General features: G+C 53.6%; 1 protein-coding gene across 22 annotated transcripts in view; it reads right to left on the bottom strand.

Annotated features, from left to right (window-relative positions):
- Positions 1-8251: 8251 nt before the first annotated feature.
- ATP9B (ATPase phospholipid transporting 9B (putative)) overlaps positions 8252-18040 on the bottom strand; it is a 287141-nt gene continuing 277352 nt past the window's right edge. For 10 of the 22 annotated variants that reach the window (XM_023648016.2, XM_023648018.2, XM_070275894.1 and 7 more), the window contains 4 exons: positions 16168-16225; positions 15226-15429; positions 9868-9900; positions 8252-8785 (listed from right to left, as the gene is read on the bottom strand). In XM_023648016.2, the coding sequence (XP_023503784.1) occupies positions 8649-8785; positions 9868-9900; positions 15226-15429; positions 16168-16225 (432 nt within the window). In that variant the 3' untranslated portion in view covers positions 8252-8648. The remainder of the gene's footprint in view (positions 8786-9867; positions 9901-15225; positions 15430-16167; positions 16226-18040) is intronic. The other 12 variants (XM_023648017.2, XM_070275892.1, XM_070275896.1 and 9 more) reach the window with 2 other exon arrangements.

Below are 18040 nucleotides of genomic sequence, written 5' to 3'. Positions count from 1 at the left end.
TCGGGACGAAGCACAGCCCTGGGCACTTTCATGTCCGACGTGTGGCCTTAGAACCCAGATGGTGGGTCTCTCGTTCACTCCAGTCCAGGGAGTGAGTCCCTGCCACCCTGCAGTCTAGCCAGCCCGGCAGGCCGTGAGGACCCAGGGCCCCAAGGCCTCCATTCGGCTCTCGGCCGGAGCCTCCTGAGACCTTGATGCCGGGCAGCTGTCCACCCGAAACTGGTCATTGAGGGCTCAGAACCTTCCGGGCCCAGCAGGCAGTTTCTCCACTGGGGAGGGGCTGTAGGCCTGGACACAGGGCAGGTGCCTGGAGGTCCCTCCAGAAGGACCAGGAGACCCCGCCTGGACACCTGGGGCCTTGCTCTCCCTGGAACCCCCGAGTGGGCTTTAATAGGATGAGGGGACCATGCTTCTCATTCAGGCAAAAGACATAATGTGTATGCAAATACTCGTGGGGAGGCGGGAACTCTTCAGCGAGAGTGAACCTGGGATCCGTCGGGGAGTCACGCATTCTGGGATCCATTTGTTTGGGTTCAAGGAGACATCCAGATTCTAAAAACCTTGTTAGCATCCCTGAGCCAAGGGGCCGGCCTAGTGGTGTAGTGGTTAAGTTCCCACACTTGGCTTCAGTGGCCTGGGGTTTGTGGTTCGGATCCTGGGCGTGGACCTGCACACCACTCTTCAAGCCATGCTGTGGAGGCGTCCCACGTATAAAATAGAAGAAGATGGGCACAGATGTTAGCTCAGGGACAATCTTCCTCACTGAAAAGAAAAAATTTTTTTAAGTTGCTGAGAAATCAGCCTGGATAGCTGAGGCAGCCACAAGCATCATTTCTTAGCTTCCAGCACCACCTTCTGGAAGCTTCTGAAATTACACCCACTCCCGGTGGCGATCATGGGACTGAGTCGTCATGTGTTGATCCCGTGTCAGGGATGCACAGAGCCACCAGCGCGTGCAGGAACGCAGGGTGCCCCCGCAGCAGGGTGCTCTGGCCCAAAGGACTCAAGAGATTTCTGTGTCACCCCCTCTCCCGTCTCCTGAGGACACAAACCCAAGCCATGTGCCCAGTCCTGCCCTGGGCCCTTCCCAGCCCAGCCTTAAAACTCAGGGTGCCACGGGATCACCTACACACTCCCTGACCAGAACTCTCATGGCTGGGATGGAGGGTGCACTCAAGGAACTTCTGGACCCGAGACCCCGGGAGACCTTAAGACCAAGTGCCCGGGGTCCTGGGACAGAGAAGGATTTAGTGAGGAATCAGGGAACCTGATAGAGTCCTCCTTGTGGGATGGTGCACTCAGTCCTGCCAGGGCTGTAGGATGAGGGACCAGCATCCCCTCGGCCCACAAGGTCCAAATGTACCAGGATGCGGGAGCCCCCGAACCCCCTAAGGGCCAACTGTGTGGGGACAGGGGAGCCCCACAGTGACCAACTGTGTGGGGACACAGCAGCCCCCCAAGGACCAACTGTGTGGAGACATGGCAGTGCCCCAGGGTCCAACTTGCGGGGACAGGGGAGCCCCCCAAGGGCCAACTGTGCGGGGACACAGCAGCCCCCCAAGGACCAACTGTGTGGGGACATGGCAGTGCCCCAGGGTCCAACTTGCGGGGACAGGGGAGCCCCCCAAGGACCAACTGTGTGGGGACATGGGAGCCCCCAAAGTTCCTACGGTGTGGGGACATGGCAGCCCCCCAGGGTCCAACTGGGTGGGGACAGGGGAGCCCCACAATGACCAACTGTGGGGGGACATGGCAACCCCCCAGGGTCCTACTGTGTGGGCACATGGGAGCCCCCCAAGGACCAACTGTGCAGGGACAGGGCAGCCCCCCAGGGTCCTACTGTGGGGGGACAAGGCAGCCCCCCAAGGACCAACTGTGCAGGGGACACAGGAGCCCCCCAGGGTCCTGCTGTGTGGATCGTTTGCCACATGAGGAATCGAGGGGCTCTGCCGGCTCTCCGCTCCGGGCTACAGGTCTTGACAGTGGGGTCCCGACCGGGGACCAGGTGGGGTCAGTGAAGGACCTTTCCCCCCGAGGCCGTGGTCCTGGGAAGAGGACACTCCAGGCTGTCCTGCTGTCCTCAGTCTCCCCAGGTGGCCCCTATGCCAGGAAGGTGGGCTCATGGCCACCATGGAGACAAGGTGGCTCAGGGGAAGCAAAGTCTGACCCTGCGCCCGAGTGTACCAGGGCAACCCCTGGCCCATGGCCCAGACCGTCCAGGCCTCACTCACACAGTTAGGGGGTAGAGCCATGGGCCAGGTGCTTCGTGCTTCTCAGATTTGGGTTAAAATTCCCAGAAGGAGCAAAGAGCCCCTGAGTCACTCTCCCGGGCTCTGAGGAAAATCTCTTTAAACTTTCTGGTGCCTCAGCTTCTCCACCTTCCCTCACTGTCTATCAAGTGTTTCCTGAGGCATCAGGTGACCAGCTGTCCTGGGATGGGAACAAGGCCAGTCCGCCCCCAAGGACTCAAGGGCACAGGGGATGTGTCTGAGCACGGGGTTCCAGAAGAGCTGAGGGATGCTTGTGCATGGGGGCTGCTGTCCTGGGTGTGGCCTGAGCGCCACGGTTGTTGGGTCGGTCATTCTGGGTCAGTCATTGCAGGTCGTGAGGCCTCTTAGAGAACTGCAGGTGGGGCGCATGTGACATGACTGCCACGGCATAGTCTGGCCAGGACCGAGCTGCACTGAACTCGGGGTTTCTTCCGTCCTGTGTAGACCAGACCGAGGCCGCGTCACCAGGTCAGCCACCCCTACTGACCTGCTTTTCCTCCGTTTCCACTGAAGAAATCCTGGGACATAACCTGACCATCCTGGGCCAGAGCCCGGAGGGCACATGGGCAGGGCCCTCATCAGCCCCAGGCCACGGAGAGCAGCCCGCCCGCTCACTGCTGTGGGCTGCGGCCTTGTCCCGGGTGGACATGCTCTGGAGTGGAGGGAAGTGACCCCGTCCCTGGGTCGGGTCCACAAGCTCTGGAGCACAAGGCAGGGCTTCAGTGGGTTTTCATGCACTGGGAGGCTGAGGGAGGGAGAGGAGTCGGGTGCTGGGCTGAGGGAGGAAGGGGAGTCGGGGCACTGGCTTCTGTTGGGGTTCAGCCCTTTGAACCAAGTTTTCAGTGTTCAGGTGGGATTGGTGACACTGAGTGAGGCGGACAGAGCTGTGGGCTGGGGGCCCCGCTGATGGGGGCAGCAGACCCTGACCCATGTTCCTTGATGGCACAGCCACTGAGGCCTTTCCCTGGGCTTCTCGGTGACACCTGGAGAGGAGGGGAGAGCAGGTGGCCCCCAGGTCCTCTGGACGGAGCTCTTGGGACATGCCTGCACCCGCATGGCTCATGTGACAGGCTCAAAGTGCAGGGAGGCCCTGCTGCCTTCCCACAAGGCAGGGTTCCACTTCTTGGTGGGGTCCTGGGCCCACTGTCCTTGAGCCTTCCTGCTTCAGGGGCCAGGTGAGGACGAAGAGGGTCCAGGGCAGGCAGTCCAGGACTGTCCCACCTCAAAGAGGCAGAGCCTCTGCCTGGGCCCTGAGCAGGACAGAAAGGAACAGGTGACCACTTTTGCCATCTGCTCTGGCTTCATGGGGGGTGAGTTTACAGGCTTTGTGAACACAATGTAGCCCTATCTGATTCAGAAATACTGGAGAAAAGGCACAATGATAGTCACTAGTCTAGAATAGGACAAGGCTATGGAGGGCAGCAGAAAGTCATTCATCCACCCACCCATGCACTTATCCATTCATCTACCTATCCATCCACTCACCCATCCACCCATTCCATCCATCCATCTATTACATCTACTCATCCACCCACCATCTACTCCTCCATCCATCTCCCCATCACCCCATCTCTCCATCCGTCCACTCATCCATCCATTCACCCGCCCATCCGTCTACCCGTCCATCCATTATATTTATTCATCCACCCACCCACTCACCTGTCCACTCATCCATAAATCCATCACCCACCCACCTTCCCTTCCATCTGTCCATCTACCCACCCATGCACCCATCCATCCGCTCTATTTTCACACATCAACGACTGGCAGCGATGTCAAGGCGCTTGGCGACGCAGTGGTCAAAGCTTCAGCCCTTCCTCACATCCATTAGCCCCTCTCGAGGTCACTTCTCTCGTTAGTTTAAATTAGTCTAATTCCCTTAACCCACGCCCCTTGTCTCCCTCTCCCTCCATCAGAGTTGCTCCAAAAACCCAACTGTGGTCAAACCCAATGATCTGAATCCGGCTGGAGAACACCCAAACAAGTTCGGGTGACTGGTTTTACTTCAAAGTCATGATAAAAATCCTCAATAAAGTGCACTTAGCTCTGCCGGGCAAGCCGCCTCTCTTTTCCAGGAGGCTTGCATCCTCTGCCACTGTGTCACTGCCCTCTGCCAAGAATCTGTGTCATGATTCAGCCCACTTGGGGCCGTCCTCACCTCCCCACCACACCAGCCTTCTCACCCCTGTGCTTTCCCCAGACACCCTCCTCTGCTCCCGGTGCCTGGCAGGAGCGCCCGGCCGTCTCATTCCAACTCTGCTCGTCTGGGGTGCCCTCCTCCTAACGCCCAGTCTGCTCATAGTGAGTGTCCACCACTGGCCTATAAACACGTGCCAGACCCTCCACGACCCTCCCATCTCCCTCGACCTCGAGGTGTGTTCCTCCTGCTGGTGACATGTCCTGAGCAGTGTCTGCGTGTGCTGTTTCTTCCTGTGTGTGAGACTCCAGTGATTTCTCAGGGTGCTGGGGTTAGCACAGCCTGTGAGCCCATCTCACTCACCCGCCACCCCTCCATCTCGCCTGCCACCCCACTGTCATCCCAGCTCCGCCCCTCAACTCCCTGAGTCCCCCACCTCGGGGCCTGTGCAGAAACTGCTCTCTATTGCTCCTTATTTCTGGGCTTCAATCTCACCCCTGGAGAGGAGCCCCCGTCACTTGTTCTCGACTCCTTCTAAGCCCTGTCCCCCAGCCCACGTGGTCTCCCCCGGGAGACCACCCACGGGCAGGCGTTTGTCATGCTCACACCTGTGAGCTCAGCACCTGCACAGCCAGGCACTCAGGGGACACTGACCCACGATGTAGAGTGGGGCCGGTCTCCTGTCTCATGGAGCTTACAGCAGGCTGGGAAAGACCCAGTTACACTGGTAAACAATAAAAATGCACTTCCCAGGCCCCAAAGATGGTGAAATAAGTCCTACAAGGTTGGACAGCTTTCACTGACAGATCAACCCTTTCAGTAGAACTTCTGGAGCTGACACGGCATCCAGAACTTGACAAGCAGGAACAGACTGAGGCCATTCCACCCACAGGGACACCTCACTGCCTGCAGGTGGACAGCCGCTCCCTCCAGCAGAGGCCACTGCCTTCTCAGGGCCAGCTCAGAAGCTTGTGCCAGGCTGGATCCAACTGTCCTTCGTGGGTGGCTCTCCTCCTTGATCCAGCAGAGAAGCAGGGCTGTCGGTGCCCCTCCAAGGCACTTCGTGCGTGAGTCACTGCCTGCAGCTCCTGACGTCCCCATCCTATCTCAGGGAGTCCTGCCGACAGCTGGGGGAGACCATCCTCACCTCACAGGCTCAGTGCACCTCAGCTCTATGCCCCTAATTTGGACTTAAGACATCTCCATTTCCTGATTGTAACGTTCACCAGGTCTGCTGGTCAGTGTCCAGCTGACCATCTGAGGCTCACAGAAGCTCCTGTATTTGCAAAGTCGCCCTGCATGCTGTCCCACACGCTTGTGGGTTTGTTTCCGAGGTTTCCTGGTTTATCCCGACTGCACTGTCGGCCTCGTGGGCTGGCAGCGCCTTAGTCACTGTCCTCCCCGCCTGGCACTTGGCAGCCCCAGGCCTCAGCTGCGTGGCCCTATCTCACAGACCATTGGCTGCAGACTGTGATTCGCGTGAACCCACTTACTCCAGGTCATGCGTGCTAGAGCTCCCAGGGCAGGGCTGCAGACGCCGGGAGGCCCAGATCTATCCACACCCCGGAGTGATCTGGGATGACATTAATCCAGAACCCAAAGGAGAAAACCTGCGGCACCCACGAAGAGCTCAAACAGCGGCACCATGTGGGCAGCGAGGGAAATGACGCCCGCGCCCAGGGACACTGGCCTGAGCTCAGGGCACAGTGCTGATGGCGGTGCTGGGCAGAGGGTCAGCTTAGAGACTTTTGCGGTGGCTGGAGACCTTCCTCCTGGGAACACGCCACTGCAGGAGCCTGGCTGGCAAGTAGAGCAGGAGGAAATGGCCCGGGATGGGCAGTGGGGCAGACCCATTAAGCTGACCAGCTCCCCAGCTCCAGCATGGCTGTCCCCAGGGGCTGGGGGGCCAGTGACATTTCATAGGAAATTAGGCTGAAGAACTGAACGGACCCAAGAGACTTGGTGCAAGATGACTTTAGGAAATAAGAAGAAACTCCTCTCTAAGTCAAGAAGCCTGAACAATTCGCTGAGAAATCCTCCAAGACACTCCCAGTGAGGAGTGGGTAATGCTGTCAGTTAAAATACAACCCACAGATTTAGAGTAACACCCCAGGGGCTATACATGGTACAGGAAACCAACGCCTTGCCTCACAAAAAAGTCGTATTTAAGAAAAGCAACTCAGCTGGCTCACAGAAATCATGACAGCCTGGAAGACAAAGGGCTTTTTCTATCATAATACGACTGAGCCGTGTGTGTGTGTTTAGAACCTGAGTAAAGTAGGAAAACCAAGGACACCCTGAGGCAAGCACTTCAGGTGGGACGAGCTGACAGGACAGCTGACATTTCTGCACAGACACGGTTTTGGAGTTCAAGTGAGATTTTACAGACATAAAAGGATGAGACTCGAGAAACAGGTGTACCCAACAGCAATGCCTTTGAATGTACGCTCTTAGCTGCCATGGAACTATGTGAGAAACATAACCTTCTGTGCAACTGGGCCTCAGTGTGTGTGAGGAGAACAGCTCTTCATGTCAGAACTCAGGAACTTGTGGGTTCCCACTGGAAAGGGAAGTGTGAATACAAAAGGCAGTGCTGGGGCCAGCCCCATGGCCCAGTGGTTAAGTTCATGCATTCTGCTTTGGTGGCCTGGGGTTTCACTGGTTCAGATCCTGGGCGTGGACATGGCACTGCTCAACAGGCCATGCTGAGGTTGCGTCCCACACAGCATAACCAGAGCACCTACAACTAGAATATACAACTATATACTGGGGGGCTTTGAGGAAAAGAAGAAGAAGAAAAAAAGATTGAGGGGCCGGCCCCGTGGCGCAGCAGTTAAGTTTGCATGTTCTGCTTCTCGGTGTTCCAGGGTTCACTGGTTCGGATCCCGGGTGCAGACATGGCACCGCTTGGCAAAAGCCATGCTGTGGTAGGTGTCCCACATATAAAGTAGAGGAAGATAGGCATGGATGTTAGCTCAGGGCCAGTCTTCCTCAGCAAAAAGAGGAGGATTGGCAGCAGATAGCTCAGGGCTAATCTTCCTCAAAAAAAAAAAAAAAAAAGATTGGCAGCAAATGATGGCTCAGGTGCCAGTCATTAAAAAGAAAAAAAAGGGAGTGCAATCAGCAGAGAGGTGCTGACGATGACGTGAATACAAGGAGGAGCGCACACCCTGGAGAGGTGCCAAAGACGGTAGGAATACAGGGAGGAGCATGCATGCACTGCGCAGAGGTGCCGAGGACAGTGTGAATACAGGCAGGAGCGCACACCGAGGAGAGGTGCCGAGGACAGTGTCAATATAAGAAGGAGTGCACACCGCGGAGAGGTGCCGAGGACAGTGTGAATACAAGGAGGAGCGCACACCACAGAGAGGTGCCGAGGGCAGTGTGAATACAAGGAGGAGGGCGCACCGCGGAGAGGTGCCGAGGACAGTGTGAATACAAGGAGGAGCGCACACCGCGGAGAGGTGCTGAGGGCAGTGTGAATACGAGGAGGAGCGCACACCGCGGAGAGGTGCTGAGGGCAGTGTGAATACGAGGAGGAGCGCACACCGCGGAGAGGTGCCGAGGGTGGTGTGACTACAGGGAGAACCGCACACCGCAGAGAGGTGCCGAGGATGCTGTGAACACAGGGAGGAATGCACACTGCAGAGAGGTGCCTAGGGCAGTGTGAATACAGGGAGGAGCACACACTGCGGAGAGGTGCCGAGAATGCTGTGAATAGAGGGAGGAGCGCGCACCGCGAAGAGGTGCCAAGGAGGGTGTGAATCCACATGGAAGTGCCCCACAGAGGCACTGACAGGCACACTTGGTCTCTGGTGAGGAGCAGCTCACACAGACAGCAGCATTGAGAGCATGTGGAGTTTATTTGAGTTAAGTAGGAATGTCTTTCTATATTATAACATCAAAGAAATAATTTGAACATTAGAATTTGCAGAATATTAAACTTTCATTTCTAGTCTCAGAACAGTAGAGTAAGATGAATGCTTTACAGTAATAGTGAAATAATCAGGGCTTATTTTCAATAGAAACACAAGCTGGTTCGATCTGGAATTGTTTTGAAAAATAATAGAAAGGCAAGGATGCGGCCCCTGCTTGAGGAGGAGTGCCTGTCTCAGGGCCCGTCCCCAGAGGGCCTCTCTCCTGGGCCGTTCCTCTCACTGTCTCTGTCCACAGCCATCGCAAACCCTGCATCCCCTGCAGCGACTGGACGGTGCCGGAGCCAGGCTGGCAGATGCGCGGCCCTAGGAGGTGAGCTTGGAGTAGCTGGGAGGGGACAGCTTCCGCTTCAAGTACTTGAGGACGTAGAGTGGAAGACAGCTGACCACAGTGATTGCTGACACCTTCCACAGGAAGGTCACGGTGGTGATAAAGGCAACATCTGTGGGAAAGAAATTCAGGAACAAGCGTAAGAGGCAGCCAAGGAGGCCACCAGCCCCCACGGCACACGAGCCGCAGACCTCCCGCCTCCTGCCTGCTCTCTCCTGCGCCTCCCGAATCACTACCAGACGTCACAGAGGCGGCCCCCGCAGAGCCTTGGGTTTCTTCATCACAGTAGTTTTTACCCATATACCAGGGACAATGAATCCTTTCCATAGAACAAATGGAGCCAAGGTCTCAGAGAGTGTGTGTGACTAAACCACTCTTCTGTGTGCAGGCGCACGCGCATTGTGGCGCCTGGTCTGGAGGCAGCACCACGCAGCGCAGCCTCTGTGACCTGTCTAGACCATCTAGGCCAACTGTTTCCTTCTAAGGCAGCGACTTTGCTGAGGTGTGAGACGTCGCTGCCGCCTGCCTCGTGTGCTCCTCAGCCTCACCACGTCCTCTCCAGTCGCCCTGCCCTGCCCCACAGGCCGACCTCTGCACTCACTGTAACAAGCTGCAGTCAGATGACAGCCACGTGACATTCTCATGGGGAGAGGCATACAAAAAACCAGACATTTACAGAGTTTGAGTCTACAAATGGCAGAAACCTCTTTAGGTCATCAGAAGGTGGGATAAAAAGACGTCTTAGTGGGAGTCACAGACTTTCAGACCAAACAATGGCACAGGAAAACCTGCTGGTCCGTGTGCAGTGTTTGGGACCCAGAGGGATGGGGTCACGGTCTGTATTTAACCATACTCTGAAAAAATCCTGGAAGTGTTTTCCAGGGGCTCAACCACTAAAAATTAAAGGGCAAAAATGCTGCGGGGAGGGATAAACGTCACCTTCCGGACATGAATCCTCACAAGCAGACCTAGGGTGCCTGGGGTCCCGGCCCTGTCCGCTGAGCCACAGAACCCTAAGGGGGACCCGGCGGCCCCACGCCTGTCACCACGCGGGAAGAGCCCTCGGCAAATGCTTACTGTTAGCGAGTTAGAGGCAAACAGTGAGTTAGAGGGAGCTGTCCAGATCAGTTACATATCTTGACGAACACTGTTCTGCTAAACTATACTCTTGAAAGAAATGGTAACTTCACCTACCTAAGAAAGCTCCAAAAGACACTCTGCCTATGCCTGTTCAAGACAAAACAGGACAAAGACAAGAAAGGACAGATTAAGGGATATCAGGATATTTCAAGTGGTTGGCTAACAAATAAAGAAATACATTAAGAAGCAATAAAAACGACAGTGGGAAAAGCATTTGTCACTCTGGTTTTCACACCTTGTTCCACTGTGTGTCACCACATGACTTTTTAAGCACAACTGAAATACAGTAGTTATCTTACTGCAGCTTGAAGTCATACACCCAAACATTCCCCTACGGGACCCAGATCCACAAAGTCCCACAGGGATTTAGGCTCAAAACGCAAAACACCCTATATCCCAGCTGTGCTTTCGCTGCCGTGAAAGGGGCTGTGTACACACTGTTCCCTCACATTAAATTTAACGCCTGAGCACGTGGTTGCTCATCCTCAAAGTGTCCCTGTGAGGGGAGAGGCCTGTCCCCAGCTCACAGGGGAGTGAGCTGAGGGTCAGGGCGGGGCGTCACCTGCCCAGTGCACGTGACGTGGCGTGTCTGTCACCTCAAAATTCAGTTTACGCCTGCTCATTCTAGCAAGGGACCAGATGCAGTATTTGTATTTTGTTTTGTTGTGTGTTCTGTATGTATTACTGAAGGAAGGAAAGGTATGTTAAAATGAAATGCCATGAGGATAAACCCATTTCTCTCACACTCATATAGGAAAATATATGAAATGCTTCTTTTTCTTTTTTGAGGAAGATTAGCCCTGAGCTAACTACTACCAATCCTCCTCTTTTTGCTGAGGAAGACTGGCCCTGAGCTAACATCCATGCACATCTTCCTCTACTCCATACATGGGATGCCTACCACAGCATGGCTTTTGCCAAGCAGTGCCATGTCTGCACCTGGCATCTGAACTGGCGATCCCTGGGCCGCCGAGAAGTGAAATGTGCAAACTTAATCGCTGCGCCACTGGGCCAGCCCCCAAATGCTTACTCTTAAAACAAAGGTAACTGAAATATTACAACTTGAAATTAGCCATTTCTTATAGCTATAAGCTATTCTTTTGGCGGATGTTTCTTTTAATACAAAAATATTAGCTTTTTATATGTTCCTCTCCATCTCTTCACCACTAAGCGCACACCTGGAAGTGAGCTCACCCAGCTGCTGCTTTCAGAGGGGAATCCCTTTCACTTCTCTGCCATTTATATGTAGTTATGCAAAAGAACAAAGTTCACAAATTCCCGCTGTTGAAACTCGCCTAAACATTCATCCATCTTGTGATGTGTAGCTCTGGTGCAAAGGATAGAGAGGTTTTCATAATACAGTAGCTGCAGGTTACGATCAATTTTCACCAAAAATAACCTGACGGTACACTGCTTCACTCCACGGAGTGGAAACAGAGGATCCTTTCCCCTTCCAGGGAAGTCAGTGTATCCCACAGACAGCGGTCGTGCGTCTGGACAGCGGCAGACTTTCGATTTTCAAGTGTCAACACTCTTTGCCTTAAGATGCACTTTCTGACAGTGCCGAAGTGTACCGACACAGACATAACACCAGTGCGGTGCTGTGACTTGATCACCGACCAGGGACAGCCCGACAGCACTGGAAGGAGGGCGAGTCTGACTGCACTGTTAACGCCAATCTTCCAGATTCTCGGGGCCACACGGGCCTTCCCCAACTCTCATCTCTGGCCGCACGCAGAACTCTGCTCTCATCTCTTCCCTGCTTTGTCAGTCACACACACAGCCCCTGGGTCAAGGGCCTGCTCTCTGAAGAACCCGCCCCTCTGTCACTCCGTGAGGACACCGGCCCTCCGTCGTGCCTACCCTGGGTACAGAGCCTGGCTCCACTCCTTCACATCAGCACTCACGGCAATTTCTGACCACACGAGGCTCCTTCTCTACAAGGGTCTGAGAGGCCCTCCCCATCCCACCCTTGCCACAGGGCCCTACAACAGGATCCTGCATCTGTTCCTAAAAAGCCCCCTGGGGAGGTGACCGGCATCTGTGCAGGCAGGGTCTTGGCGAGTCACCCTAATGTCCCTGGGAAGACAAGAGCCGATGCTTCCATGGCACGTCACAACTGGGGGCCAGCGGTCCTGCCACAACCCCACGTGAAGGCACTGTTTTTGTCACAGCTTCACGGAGGTCCAGGCACCTGGCTGAGGCCACACAGGTCAGTCTGGAACCAGGCCCACTGCCGCCCAGCAGGGGCGAGACGCTTTCTTGGTGGTGGCTGACCTCAGCCATATCAGGAGCAGAACTCTGGCCGAAGGGAGCGACCTAAGGCATCTGCCTCCTACCCTAGAAGGGCCCCCGTGAGCGAGCGAGTGCCCAGCAGCGCCATTCCTTCTGTTCGTGAAACATCACTGTCCTATAGGACGTTAATAGGCCTCACAGAGGGGTTGCAGGACAAAGCAGTTCAGGAAAGGCTGGTGCGGTGAACATGGAACATGCAGAACTTGCAGGTCTCCGGCCCCGCCTTCCTGCAGAGGGAGCCCCAGGTGTGCATGTGGTGCAGACATTCCTGTCCCAGAGGGCAGGGTTGAGGACGCTGTGCAGACAGAGTTCACCTTCTAATCAGCCTGCCTCCGTGGACAATGCTTCTGACGCTGGCTCTCCCCACATCCTGCATGCCTGCACGGCGCCCCCGCATCCGGAGCCCCCCTGCCTCCTCAGGCTCAGCCTGTGGCTGTCCCAGGTGCTCCCCTCCTCAGGTGAACACCTCTTTCCTCTGAATCCGAGGCTCTGTCTTGTCGTCTCCACGGTGCCACGCTCACTCCTGACTCGTGGCACCAAACTGGTTTTACCTCTCCCTTGACGCTTCCAAGACTTTCTCTTTCTCTTGAAATTTCAAGAAAGCCAAGTCTTGGCGTGGACCCTGGCTCACGTGTGGGCGGGACTGCCCTGTGGGGCCTTCCCATTTACAGACGGTAGGCTGCAGGTCTGGACTTTCTCTGTGCCACTGCCTAAGTGACTGCCTCCGCTCGCTCTTTGTGGAACCCCCACTCGTCATAGGGTTGGCCTCCTAGATGACCCTGTGGTTTCCTCAGTGTCCATCCTCTTGCTCTACTTTCAGGAGGGCTCCGTGACTCATTTTCCAATCCTTCCGTTTATCTCTGCTATCAGGCTTCTAGGCTCCAAGGACTCTTTCTTGTTCTCAGAGCTCTGTTCTTGGTTAATGGATGCAGCTCTTCCCTCTGAAGTTCTGTGTGTTTCCTCCAGGTTCCCTCGTCCGTGTTGTCAGAGGTCCCCCTGCCCCAGGTGACCTGGCTCTCCGCACACGCACCAGCGAGGAACCACATGGCAGATGGCAGCCTCCTGTGACAGCTGGGGCTTGTCAGGGTGGGCCATTCCAGAGCGGTCCAGTGACGAGCCTGTTTCAGTCTAGACGTCAGAATCGACAGGCCTCCCCTCCAGGACAACTCCATTCCTCTAGGAGGATCCTGCCTGCCAAGCAGGCTTGGCTGGCTCCCCCTGCCTCTCACGGCCAGCACCGTGCCAGATGAATCATGGCACCTGCTGCACGCAACGCGACCTTACAGGAGGGGCTTGCTTGCAGTAGTGTCTGCTGAGGCCTGATGGAGATTTGGGCTCACTTACTAACGGCAGGCAGGTTGCAGGTGTCAGTCCCAGGGTCCCTGGGGTGAGCTTCAGTTCAAATTCCAGGTCTGCTGTTCATGTTGGACACACAGATGTTAGCAAATGAGAAACATGGAAGTCAGCATCTTCATCCGTAACCTGGGTGGCAGGAACATGTCCGACTGGCCTCGCATAGCCATCAAGAGCACAAGAGGGTGATGGTCAGCTGCTGTTACAGATGGGGAGGACACCATCGGGGACATGAGGCAGTTCTCCCTTTTTTGGAAAAACTTGTGGAAAATTTCATCTCAGACCAGGAAAAGCGCTGCCTTCACCTTCTCAGGCGGCCCCTCAGTGGGGTTTCCAGTGTGCCACGTGGATGCAGGAGCCACGTCCACACTGCTGGGCTCAGCCAGGCTTTGGGAACTCTGAGGACAAACACTGCCTGTGGCTTCATCCAGCCATATTCTTCCTCTTCTCTCTGCCCTGATTTTAAAAACCTTACAACAGAAATCGTATGCAGTCCTATTAGCCAGGTCAATCGATTTGGGATGACACAGGGAAGTAACTAACCAAACTTTGGGTGTTCTCAAACTCTGGCTGGAAAGGGCTGACATCTGGGGAGAAGAGTGAGAAGCTGGGTTTGATAAAGCAGGTCAGGTGAGGTGGGTCAGAGCGGCCAGCCGCTCACGGGGAAGCAGGAAGCCTTGGAAAGGGACAGAGGGCTGTATGTGCCCAGCACAGGCACTCCACAAAGTGAGCTCACAGCGGCTTCTTCTCAACAGCTGATTCCTCCCAAGCAGAGCACCTGTGATGGAGTCAGGGCAACTCCTCAGTCAGTTCCTGGGGACCCTGAATTCAGGGAAGGAGGAGTGAGCAAGTCACATAGGCTGTGGAGGTTTGGGCAATTCCGACCTGTTCTCTCTGCAGTCCGTGGAATGTGGTGATGAGGACTGTGATGACAACCACCGCCACTTCCTGCGTGCTCACATTCCTCCTCAGGTCTCATCCAGCATCACCTGCAGAAAACAGGCTCAGGGCGGTCGAACCACTTTGTCACGGTCACCTGGCTAGTAACAGGTGGGCTGGTGTGGGAGAGAAGCAGGGAGGACGAGTCATAGTGCCGAGGGCCATGTCTCTGATGCCTCTGAAGATGCTGCTGATGCAGCTGGGCTGCTAATGGGGGCTGAAGCCGTCACCCCCATGCCCTGAGGCCTCTGTTGAGAGGGGACGGCAGGAGAGTGCTGCCTCTGTGGGCACCTGGGCTCCACCCGGGAAGCCCTCTTCCTTGGAGTGCCCACTGCTTTAATTACAAAAAAGGACAAACAATACGGCTCTTGTGGAAGGAACTCTTGAAAACCAGCACAACTTCAATATCTTTCTAAAGCCAACGTGGTGAAAATTTTAATTTTATAAATTATTGCAAGGAGTTTAATCTTTCCATCAAAATAAGCTTTTTTATCAAAATGAAGCTTTCTGATGTGGGTTTTATTGTGGCTGCCAACTTAAGACAATGCAATAAAAAGTAACAATAAAAAAATGCTTAAAAACCAATAATAGATAATTATTCAAAAAAGAATTCCAAGGGCTGGCCCTGTGGCCAAGTGGTTCAAGTTCACATGCTCCGCTTTGGTAGCCTGGGTTCATGGCTTTGGATCCTGGGCACAGACCTACTCCACTTACCAGCCACGCTGTGGTGGCATCCCACATACAAAATAAAGGAAGACTGGCACAGATGTTGGCTCAGGGCGAATCTTCCTCAGGAAAAAGAAAAAGAATTCCAAGGCAACTCACCGAAGTATTCATTCAGAAAGGCAAGCGAGGCGATGTAGCAGCCCAGGCTGAGGAACTCGGCCACGACCATTAGCCAGTGCCACGTCCTGACGGTCAGGGCCACCATCAGCAGCTCGGTGAGGATGAGGGCCGTGAAGGAGATGGCCACGACATGGACGAATTCAGACTCGAAAAGCAGCAGGGCCCCATACATGAGGATGCCGCCTGGAAGACAGCAAGGGGAGTGGAGAGGGCTTCCCACCGACAGCATCCGCTGCTTGGACAGGAGTTCTAGTCCGAGGGAAGTCAGCTGGGAAACCCATCACAGAAATAGCTACTGATACTAAAACACCTAAGGGTAAGGGATTACATCCGTATCCACGCTTCTGTAGATTAACGATTTAAACTCTGGGTTATGACTAAGAGAAGATGTGGTCCTAGCTTGGTGGCTGAAGAGGATCAAGCAGAGGCCTAAGAGCCTTCTACTCTCTGCAGGAAGGGGCACTCCTGTACTCCATCAGCATGGACACTGCACACGCTAACGCAGGACATCTGGTCTACCTGTGCAGACACTTTCACAAGCCCGTCCACCTGCAGCACTAAACATGGGGTGTCAAGGACTTCTGATTATGTAATTCAGATTCTCAGAGCCTTGCTCCCACTCCGTGAAAGAAACCATTGTAGGGTACACAATGGGACAAGTGTGTGTTAACAATTTTCTGAATTCACATTTAATTTAAAACAGGTCAATTTTAGGTGACATGTGTGAGTAAAAACAGCAGTCCACGCCCAGTGTGACGAGGCCTGAAGACCAGCTGCTGGAGTATCGATTTACAGGGTTAACAGAAAGCAGTATTTAAATGCTGACAAAATTTTAAGCTTTTGGAACTTAACTGGGGACGTGAAAACAGCACTGCTAACAGAAGACAAATCCTCAGTCCAGGAGAAAGGGGCCCGTCTTACCTTGGTAAATACTGATTAAAACCCAGACGAGGAACGTCTTAAAGGACAAGGATCTTCCCTAGGGCAAAGAAGGGAACAGCTCAGTTAATAGAGGGCAACAGCATGGCGATGTGTGTCCCAGAAACTGCGTGTGGGACTTCTCAGACCCAGGCCCCCGAGCCCAGCCCAGGTACCAACCAAGCGCCCATCTTCCTGCCTGTGCGTCCGAGCTGTGCACTGCGCACACCACACCTAGAGAGGTGCTGTTTTCTTTTGCTTGACCTTTAAGCCGTAGCTATACGTCCCTTGGCTTCCTAGTGACCCAGGCGTTGATGTGTACAAACAGTGAAATGCACTAGGGGAGAAGGACTTTCCTTGTAGTAAAAATAATTTCCCTTTACTTCTTTATTGCTTGGGAACAAACATTGCTATATATTTACTTTTTAGTTTCTTCATATGAAAAGGGTGGTCTATTACAAGGGAAGTCAGAACTCATTATCCCTTAGGTCCTTTCTGGAAAAGATGTCACACAAATAAGTCCAACACAGACAAACAGGATGGTTTCTTGTGCAATAACCTTCACTTTTAAAGCTCAGCATAGGTTATTAGGGATGGGCCAGGACAGAAGAATGCCAGCCTGTGCTCTTGTCTAACCACTCCTAAAGACATTTATATCCAAGACAGAAGACTGTACTACCGTGTTGGTGTTGAGGGTCGCTAAAGGCCTGGGCATCAGGACAAAGCCCAACAGACCATCAGAACCATAGCATCATGTGACCACTGTGCTGATCCCGTGCCTCTGAGGCTATTTTCTGGAGCCACAGAGTGACTCGGTTGGATAGAGCTGACAACATTTCCATTTACAGATGAGGAAGCATGAGAGGCCTGGCAACTTCCTTAAGTTCTCGCTGCAGGTGGGTAGTGCTAAGCAGCGTGCCTGAGCAGAGTCCAGAGCTCCAACTGCGACTGGGGTGCCCCAGCGCGGAAGGGACTAGCACAGCGACTTCAGAGGGGGATGTTTCAGAGTGACAGAGCGATAAATGCCACACACAAACGAACCTGGACAGGAGATGGAGGACACCAGGGACACAGCGAGACACACGGCCATGACACTGGAGGGATCTAGGTCTGACTCCCATCTCCGTCAAGTCGGCCGACAACTTTTCAGAAGAGACACAGGCCGAGTACGGCACCTTCAGTGTCCTCCTTGCTTACAAGGATCGATCTGAAAATGTTGGCCAAGCCTGACTCCTTAGGGTACATAAGTGTGAAGAGTCAGATTCAAGCCATCAATTTATTAAAAGGCAGAAAACTTTAATTTAAACGTTTATATATTTTAATAGGTTCTCTTAGCATATATTTCCCAAGTGTGTTTCTCTGACTGGATACTAGCGGGTGTTGGGCCTTTGGTGATAAAATTCATGTGTCATTAAGTACATGGCTAATTTTATTTGAATATTTTAAAAGAAAATTTAACTTTAATTTTTTATACAGAAATAAGAGATTGTAGCCAGATTTGCTGACATCTATTCAAAATTTATGTGACATAATTATCAATTTACGTACTGAAAGATGAAAAGGGAGCATTTGTGCTATTGCTCGCGTTAGGAAATGCAAGCTCATCAGACGGTTTTTAAAGACAGCTCACCAAAGGTGCAGTCAGTGCTCCTGTGTCCAAGCAGACTGTAGATTCATGAATCAAACACAATAGGGTGAGCATAAAAACCATCACTAAAATAAATAATTGGAGAAAAAATGCGAAAAATACACACGAACCACTTGTTCCTGGATGTGATGCTTATTAATGGGTCCCAGACTTCAGCTTTGAGAGACAAAAGTAAAAATCTCATTGCACTTAGTGGCACAGATATACTATGTGTGGAGGCAATTCATT

The sequence above is a fragment of the Equus caballus genome, chromosome 8 (assembly GCF_041296265.1).
Source record: "Equus caballus isolate H_3958 breed thoroughbred chromosome 8, TB-T2T, whole genome shotgun sequence".
NCBI lineage: Eukaryota > Metazoa > Chordata > Mammalia > Perissodactyla > Equidae > Equus > Equus caballus.
Note: the sequence above shows the minus strand (reverse complement) of the source record. Positions and strands in the feature narration are given on the sequence as shown.